General features: G+C 42.3%; 2 protein-coding genes across 19 annotated transcripts in view; one reads left to right on the top strand and one right to left on the bottom strand.

Annotated features, from left to right (window-relative positions):
* The window catches only part of NCOA4 (nuclear receptor coactivator 4), a 68786-nt gene extending 59209 nt beyond the window's left edge, over positions 1-9577 (bottom strand). The window contains exons 1-3 of one of the 3 annotated variants that reach the window (XM_077878583.1): positions 9216-9372; positions 8692-8814; positions 5871-6022 (exon numbers count right to left, since the gene is read on the bottom strand). In XM_077878583.1, coding sequence (XP_077734709.1) covers positions 5871-5949 — 79 coding nt within the window. In that variant the 5' untranslated portion in view covers positions 5950-6022; positions 8692-8814; positions 9216-9372. Of the gene's footprint in view, positions 1-5870; positions 6023-8691; positions 8815-9215; positions 9373-9456 lie in introns of those variants that run through there. The other 2 variants (XM_077878585.1, XM_077878584.1) reach the window with 2 other exon arrangements.
* WASHC2A (WASH complex subunit 2A) overlaps positions 9526-12547 on the top strand; it is a 55381-nt gene continuing 52359 nt past the window's right edge. For all 16 annotated transcript variants that reach the window (XM_077878564.1, XM_077878567.1, XM_077878577.1 and 13 more), the window contains exons 1-3: positions 9526-9683; positions 9814-9936; positions 11106-11270. In XM_077878564.1, coding sequence (XP_077734690.1) covers positions 9681-9683; positions 9814-9936; positions 11106-11270 — 291 coding nt within the window. In that variant the 5' untranslated portion in view covers positions 9526-9680. The remainder of the gene's footprint in view (positions 9684-9813; positions 9937-11105; positions 11271-12547) is intronic.

Raw genomic sequence — 12547 nt, 5'->3', positions numbered from 1 at the left:
TCTGGCATCAGTAAGTCTCCCAGCCTTTGCCAAGAGGTCTGTGTCTATGTGTTAGGGCATACTTAAATTTGGCAATTTACAGCTCAGGCTTAGCCTTCACTTCTTGCTTATACAGAGCCTCAACACTAACAGGAGGGGAGAGATTAGGGCCTTCTCAAGTCTTAACTGGGCACATGCACTGGCTTATACGTCAACTGGCCTCTAGCTCCCCAGGAATATGTTGGAACTTTTCAAAGTCTTCTATGGACATCTCATTCTCCAAACTTCCTTTTCAGTTTTTGGGCAGTTTCTTTTTCAGTTCTACAACTGTTACCCTTTTTCATGTACCCGCTATGTTAAACAGTCACTACAGATTTTTTCTTTCTTTTTCTTTTTTCCCTTTCTTTCTTTTTCTTTCTTTCTAAGGATTTTTATTTACTTATTTGACAGAGAGAGAGAGAGAAAGAGCAGAGAGAGAGCAAGCAAGCACACAAACAGGGAGAGCAGCAGGCAGAGGGAGAGAGGGAGCCTGATTGGGGGGGCTCAATCCCAGGACCCTGGGATCATGACCTGAGCTGAAGGCAGACACTTAACTGACTGAGCCACCCAGGTGCCCCTGATTTTCTTTTTTTAAACAAATGTTCCAAGAGAAGGTTATTCACAGTGAGTAAGCTCTGAATGAGGTCAAATAAAGATAAACTTTGTGAGTGGGAATTTCCAGGAGACTCTAAACAGGTCAGCCTATATAATTATCTGGGAATAGGGCTCTTTCAGGAGCCCCAAACTTGTCTGGTCTCTCCAGTGGTTGTTGCTGATTGGGTTCTACAGCTACCATGTTGTGCAGCCGTTGGCTTTCAAAGAAGGAAACCAGAATTGTGCAGCTGTGCAGCTACCATGTTGTGCAGCTACCATGTTGTGCAGCTGTTGGTTTCCAAAGAAGGAAACCAGAATAGGGCAAGCATAATTCTGAAAAGCTCCCTGTTCTTACCGTGATTCAGCTATTTTTCTTGAATAAATTGTTCCTTGGATTGTTGTCTTTGGTTCATCTTCATAGTTCTAAGAAAGTTGATTTTGAATTTTTTTGCCAGAGTTTTCATTGCTTTTATGGAGGAATGGATTTTTGGATTCTTAGTCTGCCATTCCATTCTCTAGTGGAATTTTGATGTTTCCTTTCTTACATTTCTGAAGTTTATTCCTAGGGTATTTTTGTTGCTATTTTAAATATAACATTTTCTTTTTTAAAAAGATTTATTTATTTATTCATGAGAGATAGAGAGAGAGAGGCAGAGACATAGGCAGAGGGAGAGGCAGGCTCCCTTAATGGACCTGATGTAGAATTTAATCCCAGGACCCCAGGATCACAACCTGAGCCAAAGGCAGATGCTCAACCACTGAGCCACCCAGACTTCCCTATAACATTTTCTTCCACTATATTTTCTAATTGGCTTTTGTTTTTATTTAAGAAACCTCTTTAAAAAAAAAATTTCAGTATAATTGATATACAGTGTTATATTAGTTTCAGATATACAATATAGCAATTCAACAATTCCATACATTACTCAGTGTTCATCATAAGTGTTCTCTTAATCCCCTTCACTTATTTTACCCATCCCCTCACCCACATCCTTTTGGTAACCATCTGTCTATTCTCTATTATTAAGAGTTTGATTTGGGGGTACCTGGGTGGCTCAGTGGTTGAGCGTCTGCTTTTGGCTCAAGGTGTGATCCCAGGGTCCTGGGATCAAAGTCCTGCATCAGGCTCCCCATGGGGAGCCTGTGTGTGTCTCTCATGAATAAATAAATAAAATCTTGGGCAGCCCGGGTGGCTCAGAGGTTTAGCGCTGCCTTCAGCTCAGAACCTGATCCTGGAGACCCGGGATCGAGTCCCACGTCAGGGTCCCTGCATGGAGCCTGCTTCTCACTCTGCCTGTGCCTCTGCCTTTCTCTCTCTCTCTCTCTGTGTCTCATGAATAAATAAATAAAATCTTTAAAAAAATAAATAAAATCTTTTTTAAAAAAAAGAGTGTTTTTTTGGTTCATCTTTCTATTTTCCTTTGTTTCTTAAATTCCACATATAAGTGAAATCATACAGTATTTGTCTTTCTCTGACTTATTTCACTTAGCATTATATTCTCTAGATCCATCCATGTTATTGCAGATGGGAAAATTACATTCTTTTTTTTATGGCTGAGTAACCTTCCATTATATATACATGCCACATATTTTTTATCCATTCATCTATCAATGGACACTTGAGTTGCTTCCATATCTTAACTATTATAAATTATGCTGCAATAAACATAGGGTGCGCATGTCCCTTTGAATTAGTGTTTTCAATTCTTCAGGTATCTAGCACTGGAATTACTGGATTATATGGTAATACTATTTTTAATTTTTTGAGGAATCTCCATATTGTTTTTAATGATAGTTGCACCAATTTACATTCCCACCAACAGTGTAGGAGGCTGCTTTCTTCTCACATACTCACCTTGTGTTTTTTAATTTTAGCCATTCTGACAGGTGTGAGGTGATATCTTGCTGTGTTTTTGATTTGCATCTTCCTGATGATGAGTGATGTTGAGCATCTTCTCATGTGTCTGCTGGCATTCTGAACGTATTCTTTGGGGAAATGTCTGTATGTGTCTTCTGCCCATTTTAAAATCAGATTATTTGGTTTTCTGTGTGTTGAGTTGTATCAGTTCTTTACTTTGGATACCAACCCCTTATCAGCTACAACATTTGCAAATATCTTCACCTATCCAGTAGATTATCTTTTAGTTTTGTGTGTTGTTGTCTTTGCTATGCAGAAGCTTTTCATTTTTGATGTAGTTTTAATAGTTTATTTTGGCTTTTGTTTCCCTTGCCTCAGGAGGCGGATCTAGAAGGATGCTGCTACAACAATGTCAGAGAAATTACTGCCTGTGCTATTCTAGGATTTTCATGGTTTCAGGCCTCACATTTTGAGGTTTTGTGTGTGTGTGTGTGTGTGTGTGTGTGTGTGTGGTGTAAGAAAGTGGTCCAGCTTCATTCTTTTGCATATAGCTGTCCAATTTCCCCAATACCATTTGTTGAAGAGACTGTTTCTGATGGCATATTCTTCCCTCTTTTGTCAAAGATTAGTTGGCTATATAATTGTGGGTTTATTTCTAGGTTTTCTATTCTGTTCCATTGATCTATGTGTCTATTTTTATGCCAGTGGTATACTGGCTTGAATAATACAGCTTTATAACATAATTTGAAGGCTGGAATTGTGATACCTCTAGTATTGTTTTTCTTTCTCATTGCTTTAGCTATTTGGGGTCTTTTGAGGCTCCAAACAAATTTTAGCATTTTTCTAGTTCTGTGAAAATTGCTGTTGGTATTTTGATAGGCGTTGCCTTAAGTCTGTAGGTTGCTTTGGGTAGTACAGATGTTTTAACAATATTTTTTCTTCCAACCCATAACCATGGACTGTCTTTCCATTCCTTTTTTTTTTTAAGAATTAATTAATTAATTAATTTATTTATTTATTGGAGAGAGAGAATGAGAGAGCACACAAGCAAGGGTAGCAACAGAGGGAGAGGGAGAAGCAGGCTCCCTGCTCATCAGGGAGCCTGATGCAAGGCTTGATCCTAGGACCCTGGGATCATGACACGAGCCAAAGGCTTAACCAACTGAGTCCCCCAGGAGCCTCTGTCTTTCCATTTTTTTGTGTTGTCTTCAATTTCTTTCATCAGTATCTTATAGTTTTCAGAATACAGGGCTTTTACAACTTTAAGTTTATTCCTAGGTATTTTATTATTTTTAGTGTAATTGTAAATGGGACTGTTTTCTTAATTTTTTTCTCCTGCTTCATAGCAGAATTAGTGAATAAAAATGAAAGAGCTTTTTGTACATTGATTTTGTATCCTGTAACTTTACTGAATTCATTTATCAGTTCTAGTAGTAGTCTCTCAGATTTTCTATATATAGTAGCATTTCATTTGCAAATAGTGAAAGTTTTACTTTTTCATTACTAATTTGGATGCCTTTTCTTTCTTTTTGTTGTCTGATTGCTGTGGCTAGGACTTCCAGACTATGCTGAAGTAAAGTGGTGAAAGTGGGCATGCCTGTCTTGTTCCTGATCTTCAGGGAAAAGCTCTTAGTTTTTCCCCACTGAGTATGATGTTTGCTGTGGGTTTTTCACATATGGCCTTTTTATGCTGAGGTATGTTCCCTCTAGAACTACCTTGTTGAGGGCTTTTTATCATGAATGGATCTTGTACTCTGTCAACATTTTTTCTGCATTTATTGAGATGATCATGTGGGTTTTATCGTTTCTCTTATTGATATGATGTAACATGTTGATTGATTTGTGAATATTAAAACACCCTTATATTCTGGGAACACATCCCACTTGACTGTGATGAATGATTTTTTGATTGTATTGTTGGATTTGGTTTGTTAAATATTCTGTTGAGGAAACTGGCAGTTGATTCTCCTTTTTTTTGTAGTGTCTTGCGATTTAATTTTTAAGAGTTCTTTATTTATTTATTTTTTTATTTTATTTTATTTTATTTTTTTATTTATGATAGGCACGCAGTGAGAGAGAGAGAGAGGCAGAGACACAGGCAGAGGGAGAAGCAGGCTCCATGCACCAGGAGCCCGACGTGGGATTCGATCCCGGGTCTCCAGGATCGCGCCCTGGGCCAAAGGCAGGCGCCAAACCGCTGCGCCACCCAGGGATCCCATAATTTTTAAGAGTTCTTTAATATCTTCCTAGTATATTAGAGATATTAGCTATTTGTCTGTTATATACATCGCAAATATTTTCTTTTGGTTTGCCAATTGTTGTTTGACTTTATGATGGCTTTGACCATGAGAAATGTTTTATTTTTATGCATTCAAATTTATCATTTTTTTTTATTATTACAGATTTCAAGTCATAGTTAGACTCTACTTATACTGAGGCTAAAGAGGAAGTCATTTGTCATGTCACTTGCATGATTTCGGTTTTTGCATTTAGATCTTTAATCCAGTTGGAATTTATTTTTACGTGAAATGATAGTTACGGTTCTACTTTTATCTTATCCCAAATAGCTACTCAGTTGTTTCAGCAGTATTTTTTTTAAGTCCATTTTTTGGGGTGCCTGGGTAGCCTTTGGTTCAGAGAGTGATCCTGGAGTCCTGGCATTGAGTCCCACATTGAGTCTCAATTGCATTGAGCAGTCCCATGGGGAGCTGCTTCTCTCTCTGCCTATGTCTTTGCCTCTCTCTCTGTGTCTCTCATGAATAAACAGATAAAATCTTTTTTTAAAAAAGGAATGAAGCAAATGGGTGAGCAAAATTATCATGATGCAGGAGCATTTCTTAGTGGTTTAGCTTTCATTAAACAGTCAGTGTAGGAACTGGACTCCTAGGAGGGTTACAAAGTCTCCTGGTAAGACTTGCCAACCACTTCTGGGAATGATGATGGCATTACTTGAGGCTGCCTTCTGATGTATTTGGGCATTACTTGAGGCCTGCCTTCTGATGTATGTGGGCAATTAGCAGAGTCAAGGGGAGGTTGGATAAACACGGGGAAGGGTTATTTAATGTCATATAGTATCAAAGCTCTAAAGACTTGCAGCTGATTTAAAATTCCAACTCTTGAATCTTTATCAGGCCACCCTAGAGTTAAAGCCTTGACTCACTCTCAAATTCAGAAAAAGAGAGCTCAATGATTAACAGAGGCAGGGAAAGGGCTGTGGGAGAAATGCATCCCTGACAGCCCAAAAAGTGCTGCTTGTTGACATATAAAGTCAGAGTTTAGAATCAGTAAGTAAAGCTGCTTGATTCCCATAACTCATCAGACTCTATTACTCTGTATATGGATCAGCTTTTCTACCAAGGTCAGAGAGCAGAGATCTGTTAGAGGAGCATGTTGTACTTACTGTGGGGTGCCTGGTTTCTGGGTTGTTTTATAGGGAAGCATTTCTGAGTCACCTCATGTGGAGCCTCTGAATTGCCCATTCTTGTAGAAAATCTTTTCTTAGGCACTTTAAATGACTCTTAGAAGAACTATGGCTTACCCACGTTGGAGTTTCTGTAAAATAAAGCAGGGTGGCTAGACTTATTTTCAAGAAAGTAGAGTTAGAAAAATCAGTCCTTACGTTACATATAATACATTTGATGGTCAACCTCAAACATTGATATTTTAGATCTGTAGGTATTTCAGTGCAACATCTGAGAGCTATGCATTATGAAAGCATAAAATGTATTATTCCCCAGTTTTCTCAGCCTGTGATGCTGTAAAGATGTAAAATTAATCCTATGGAACAGAAAAAGCATTACAAGTTATTTAATACCTTTGACTTGAATTCTACCTTTATTGAAAAGGCAAGCAGCTAGTGGTCTACATTATTGTGTGTACCTTTTCTTTTTTAAAGATTTTTATTTATTTATTCATGAGAGACTTCTAGAGAGAGGCAGAGACACAGGCAGAGGGAGAAGCAGGCTCCATGCAGGGAGCCTGATGTGGGACTCGATCCCGGGTCTCAAGCCCCGGGCTGAAGGCGGCGCTAAACCGCTGAGCCACCTGGGCTGCCCTATTGTGTGTACCTTAAGTTAGGAACTGTTATAAAATGGAAGGAGATTTTTGTGATCATCAGTATTTCAAAAACACTTCAGATAAAGGTCACCTAGAATAATGACATTTTAAGAGTTGTAAACCCACCTTGCGGGTAGTAGTTTGTTGAAATAAGGGTTTTACCAGAAAGGAGGAACAATGTCATAAATAAATTTGTGAGTCTTATTAAAAAGAATTTGGTGGCCTGGGTGGTGAAGTCAGTTAAGCATCTAACTCTTGGTTTCAGCTCATGTTGTGATCTCGGGGTCCTGGAATTGGGCCTTGGATCAGTCTCTGTGCTCAGCGCAGTCTGAGATTCTCCCTCTCCCTCTGCCCCTCCTGCTTATGCTCTCTCTCTCAAGTAAACCACCAAATCTTAAAAAAAATTTTGGTGAGCAGGGTGATTGGCAAACTGTATCTTGTAGTTAAGAAATCTAACTTCAAGACTGTAGAGCTTGACAGTTTTGGGATATAGTTGCACACATTTGCTGCTCATGTTTCATATACTAGTGCAAAATGATAACTGGTAGTAATTTTGAGGCCGTCCATTTGGCCAAACTACCAGATACATAATTAATAAAGTACTATAATAATATTTTAAAAACAACCGCCATTTAAAAAAATTTTTTTTTTCAATTTTTATTTATTTATGATAGTCACAGAGAGAGAGAGGCAGAGACATCGGCAGAGGGAGAAGCAGGCTCCATGCACCAGGAGCCCGACGTGGGATTTGATCCTGGGTCTCCAGGATCGCGCCCTGGGCCAAAGGCAGGCGCCAAACCACTGCACCACCCAGGGATCCTACAACTGCCATTTTTTAAAAAAGCACATAACTTACAGTTAGTAGACTTATTAAAATGGGTCAGAACTATATTATTGGATTTTTAGGTTTGTGGGTTCTCATAAAACAAAATGCACAAGTCCTATTATCAGAACCACAGAGGGCTAGCAATACATACAAAGGAACTAGCTAGCAATACATGCAAATCAACTACCTCTAACCAAATTGGGGGTTTGGTTAGAGATGGTTGGTTACAATTCTAAACTCTAATGCTATAATCACACCATTTGGACCACATAATTACTTAGAAAATCAGCTGGATTTGAGCACTCTTAGTCACAGGTCCAAATTCATTTGCATATGTTAATACTAAGGCTATAGCATTGGTCATTTTATAAATACTGTGCTTCACACTGTAATGTAAAATGTGTATATTTAACACTGCTTGTATAAATTATATAAATGATAGCAAATTTGGATAAATTAAAGCTTTTAAAATTATTATTATTGTTACTTTTCCATTAGTACCTGTAGCTTCAGCAATGACTTTGTAAAACCCTGTCTTAACAATGACCAATTTTGTAGCTTTTAACATTCTGGATTTTCATTTGTTTTTGAGAGAGAGAGAGAGAGAGAGAGAGAGAGAGAGAGAGAGAAGCACACGCAGGCTAGTGCAGGAAGGGGCAGAGAGGGAGAGAGAGAGGAAAAATCTTTTTTTTTTTTTTAATTTTTATTTATTTATGATAGTCACACACACACACACAGAGAGAGAGAGAGAGAGAGAGAGAGAGGCAGAGACACAGGCGGAGGGAGAAGCAGGCTCCATGCACCGGGAGCCCGACGTGGGATTCGATCCCGAGTCTCCAGGATCACGCCCTGGGCCAAAGGCAGGCGCTAAACCGCTGCGCCACCCAGGGATCCCGAGAAAAAATCTTAAGCAGACTCCAAGCCAGCATGGAGCTGAGGCAGGGCTGGATCTCTTGATTCTTTCATGACCTGAGCTGACATCAAGAGTTGATTGCTTAACTGACTGAGCTACCCAGGCGCCCCTGGATTTTCAGTTGTAAGGCAGATTTTGGCAGTGGCTTTTCTCTTATTAAATCCTCTAATATTAATGAACAATGAAACATCCATTAAACTATTAGGAAATACTACATATTACATCGGATTGTGTAATGCTGAGAAGTTTATATCTTCAACAAAATTGTTAGACCTGTCCCTGACTTTGAGCAATAGCCACATTATAGTCATAAGTGAAAATAAAGACGAGAATATGCCATTGTTTCCACGATGTGAAAATTAAAATCCTGTAAATCATAAAACACCCCAATTCCTATCATAACTATTTAAAAGATTGTGCACTTACCAAAATGCACATGAAGTAAGTTTTTTGTTTTTTTCTAAAGTAGGCTCCGCATCCGATGTGGGGTATAACTAATGACCCTGAGACCATGAGTCGCATACTGCACTGAGCGAGTCAGCCAGGCACCTCCAAACAAGAATATTACATATTTGATACCATGTCCCTGCAAGATATGTTTCTTCCTTTTTCTGAGGAGGAAGCTAGCAGAGGTTAAATAACTTGCCCTTGGGCACAAAGGAACGAAAAGAAACTGGGATATTTAATTAGAGAAGTAAATTGGTCTGGCACAAGAGGGATTAAAATCTGGATCACGGAGCGCTAGTAGGGAGCGGGGAGAGTCGAAGATATATTCGCAGCGGGGACCAGATCACAAAGGATTTTTGCTTGTCTTATGAGAAGTCTGAGCTTGCATCTGTGGACTCACTGTCGAGCGAATCCGAGCGAAGGATCTTAAGCAGGCCCTGCCTACACACGGAGTCGAAAGCGAGCAAACTGATGGTCAGGCTGCTCCGCCCTTCGCCACTTACTGAGCACCGGCGTGAAGGCCCAGCGAGAGGCAGCAGAGCGCCCCGGCGGGGCCAGCTTTCCGTCCGCCCGCGTGACTCGACGGCGAAGGCCCTAGCCGGGTGGTCCCACCGGCTACCTCGCCGCTCCCCCGAGGCCACTCGGCAGCCACCGCGTCGGGCCCCACGCTCCCTCTAGTGCAACCTTGCGGAGTGCGCCCCGCCAGCGCCCCCTAGCGTCGTCACCCTTCCCGCCAGCTCCCACCTTAGCCCAGCCGCAAGCCGCCTGACGACTCCCTAGCTGGTGGCCGCCTCTTTTTTCCGGCGCCATGCACATCCGGTCACGTGTGAGCCCAGTCACGTGAGAGCCGGTCACGTGCCGCGCCCCGCAGGGCTCCGGACTCGGCGCTCGGCTTCCGCAGACCTGCGGGCCTCGGCGGGTGGGGTCGTGGCTGCCTGCCTCGGAGCCTGCCGGACTGCACGACCGGGATGGTGAGGGCGGCGGGCCGGGCCGGGCCGGGCCGGGGCGGGGCGGGGCGGGGCCGGGGCGGGCAGGAGCTGGCCGGGCCGGGCCGGGCCGTCGCCTCTCCGAAGCTCAGCCTCTCTGGTCTTGCCGCTGCAGATGAACCGGACGACCCCGGACCAGGAGCGGGCGCCGGCGTCCGAGCCCGTGTGGGAGCGACCCTGGTCGGTGGAGGAGATCCGTAGGAGCAGCCAGAGCTGGTCGCTGGCGGCTGATGCGGGCGTGAGAGGCGGGCCCCGGGACCGGGAGGGGAAGGCGGGGCCGCCTGGGGTGGCGCGCGGCCTGCGGGCAGAACAGGAGCCCCAATTCCTTCTCCACCCGATCTATCCCGCTGCCATTTTTTTTAAAAGACTTTATTTATTTATTCGTGAGACACACACACACACACACACACACACACACACACACACAGGCAGAGACACAGGCAGGGACCATGCAGGGAGCCCGATATGGACTCGATCCCGGGACTCCAGGATCACGTCCTGGGCCGAAGGCAGGCGCTGAACAGCTGAGCCACCCAGGGATCCCCTGCCTCTGCTATTCTTAATAACATAACCCTCTCGCCTTCAAAGACACCGCGGCTGCAGTTCTAGGCCCCCGGGCAGGGGAGGGCGGGTCGTCCTTAGCCGGCTGAGTGCCCCCACTGGGCCTACAGCCCACACGCGGGGTTCTCTTCCTGGTTTGAGTTTTGTAGCAGCGCACCCATATCCATCCTGAGGGAGGCAGATAGGTTTTCTCTGCGCTGCTGGATTGCTAGGTCCCTAGTGAGGCCCTTCCACGTTGAGACCCAGACCGTATGGGGAGGTAGACAAGCCTGTAAATGGATATCCCGGAGTGGGACTTTGAAAGCGGGGGCTAGAAGCCCAGAGCTGTGATTCCAAAGTCCCATATGAATGCCATTTTTTTTTAAAATAAGAGTAGTGGTTTGTTAGTTTGCCCTTCTTCTGGGATTTCTGAAGAGTGATAACCAAACAGGACTTTCAAATTTCACCAGAAATGAGATAGCAAGTGTCCACCGACTCCTTGGCACTGTTTTGATGAACTTCTTTAATGTTTTTCAGGGCTACTTGGTCCTGGGTATTGTCAAAAGCAGCATCCCTTACATTCCAGCACACATACACTTACACAAAGGTGAAAAGAAATGGGTTCTTCTTTTATTTTTTTTTTATGATAGTCACACACAGAGAGAGAGAGGCAGAGACATAGGCAGAGGGAGAAGCAGGCTCCATGCACCGGGAGCCCGACGTGGGACTCGATCCCGGGTCTCCAGGATCACACCCTGGGCCAAAGGCAGGCGCCAAACCCCTGCACCACCCAGGGATCCCTATCTTTTGATACATAGGATAGTCTCATGTGATATTGATACCGCTTTATGTTTATTTTTAATATAGCTACTACAGTTTCTACAGGAATTCTCACAGCAGACTATCTCTAGAACCCATGAGATCAAGAAACAAGTGGATGGTCTAATCCGGGAAACTAAAGCAACAGATTGTCGCCTGCATAATGTCTTCAATGATTTCCTTATGCTGTCTAATACCCAGTTCATTGAGAATGTGAGTTATTTCGTTGTATCTGACTTATAAATAATGCTTTTTAGAGAGATAATCTGTTGTGATATTAAGTGCTTCATTATTAGGTACCCTCCTCAATTTTGATGAATGTAGAGGTTCTTGGTAATTGAAGCTTCTTTCTTTAGGATTAATGGCTTTTTTTAATTAGTAAAGTTTATTTTTTCAAGCCTTTAAAAAATATAATGACACAATTTTCTTACTTTCTAGTTTTTCCATCCATTTTTAGTTTTAGTTGTGCTGACTTGGATGGCATTCCAACGAACTTTATTGTGGACATGTTCTGTAAGGAAAGCTGTACACTTCGTCTTGATCCTCTAGGCTCGAGAATGTGGCTGCAGTATTGACTGTGCCCACCATGTTCTGATAAATTATTTTAAAGGCATGTGTGCCTACTTGGAATGATCTTTTTTTTTTCAATATTCTTGATTAATATTTTGTTACGATGGCTGAACCTGTGATATAGAATCAACTCTAAACAGTACTGAGCTTTGACCCATGTGTGATTTTTACCTGTGTATGTATTGACTTTCTTTTTTTTAGTATTTATTTATTATTTATGATAGACATAGAGAGAGAGAGAGAGGCAGAGACACAGGAGGAGGGAGAAGCAGCTCTATGCCAGGAGCCTGACGCGGGACTCGATCCCGGGTCTCCAGGATTGCACCCTGAGCCAAAGGCAGGCGCTAAACCACTGAGCCACCCAGGGATCCCCTGTATTGACTTTCTAAGTGTACTTTTACCACATGGTACTGGCTGGATTGGTACCTGATTGAATTTTCAGGGGTGGGGGGCATCATAAACTATTTTTTCTGAATCACAGTCTTCTTGTCTTATTTATCTTTTATTCAGCCAAGGTTTTTTGCATTTGAGTTTTCCTTGATCTAGTGGGGTTTTGTTCTTTTTGATTTTTTTTTTTATTTCTTTATTTCTGTTCTCTTCTTGAATTCCCTGTTTTCCATCCATCTTTCCATTCCCTTACTCCTTATGCCTCTTCACCTCCCATTCTGCAGCCAGAATCCCCTCTCTTGAAAGGGACTGTTGGCCACTTTCAAGTTTTACTGCTGCTCACACCTCCCTGTAACGGCACATGTTACATAGGCTTCTCATTTGTGGCAGAACATGATGATGTTAAGAGTACAGCTGATGCTTAATAAAACTGTGGAAAAGATCTACATGCTGTTAATACATTTGCAAGTGATTTGGCTTTTTAGTTTTTTTTTCCTTCAAATCCTAGTCTTGGTACTCATATATTACAATGC

This window comes from Canis aureus, chromosome 29 (genome assembly GCF_053574225.1).
Source record: "Canis aureus isolate CA01 chromosome 29, VMU_Caureus_v.1.0, whole genome shotgun sequence".
In the NCBI taxonomy this organism is placed as follows: Eukaryota; Metazoa; Chordata; class Mammalia; order Carnivora; family Canidae; genus Canis; species Canis aureus.
Note: the sequence above shows the minus strand (reverse complement) of the source record. Positions and strands in the feature narration are given on the sequence as shown.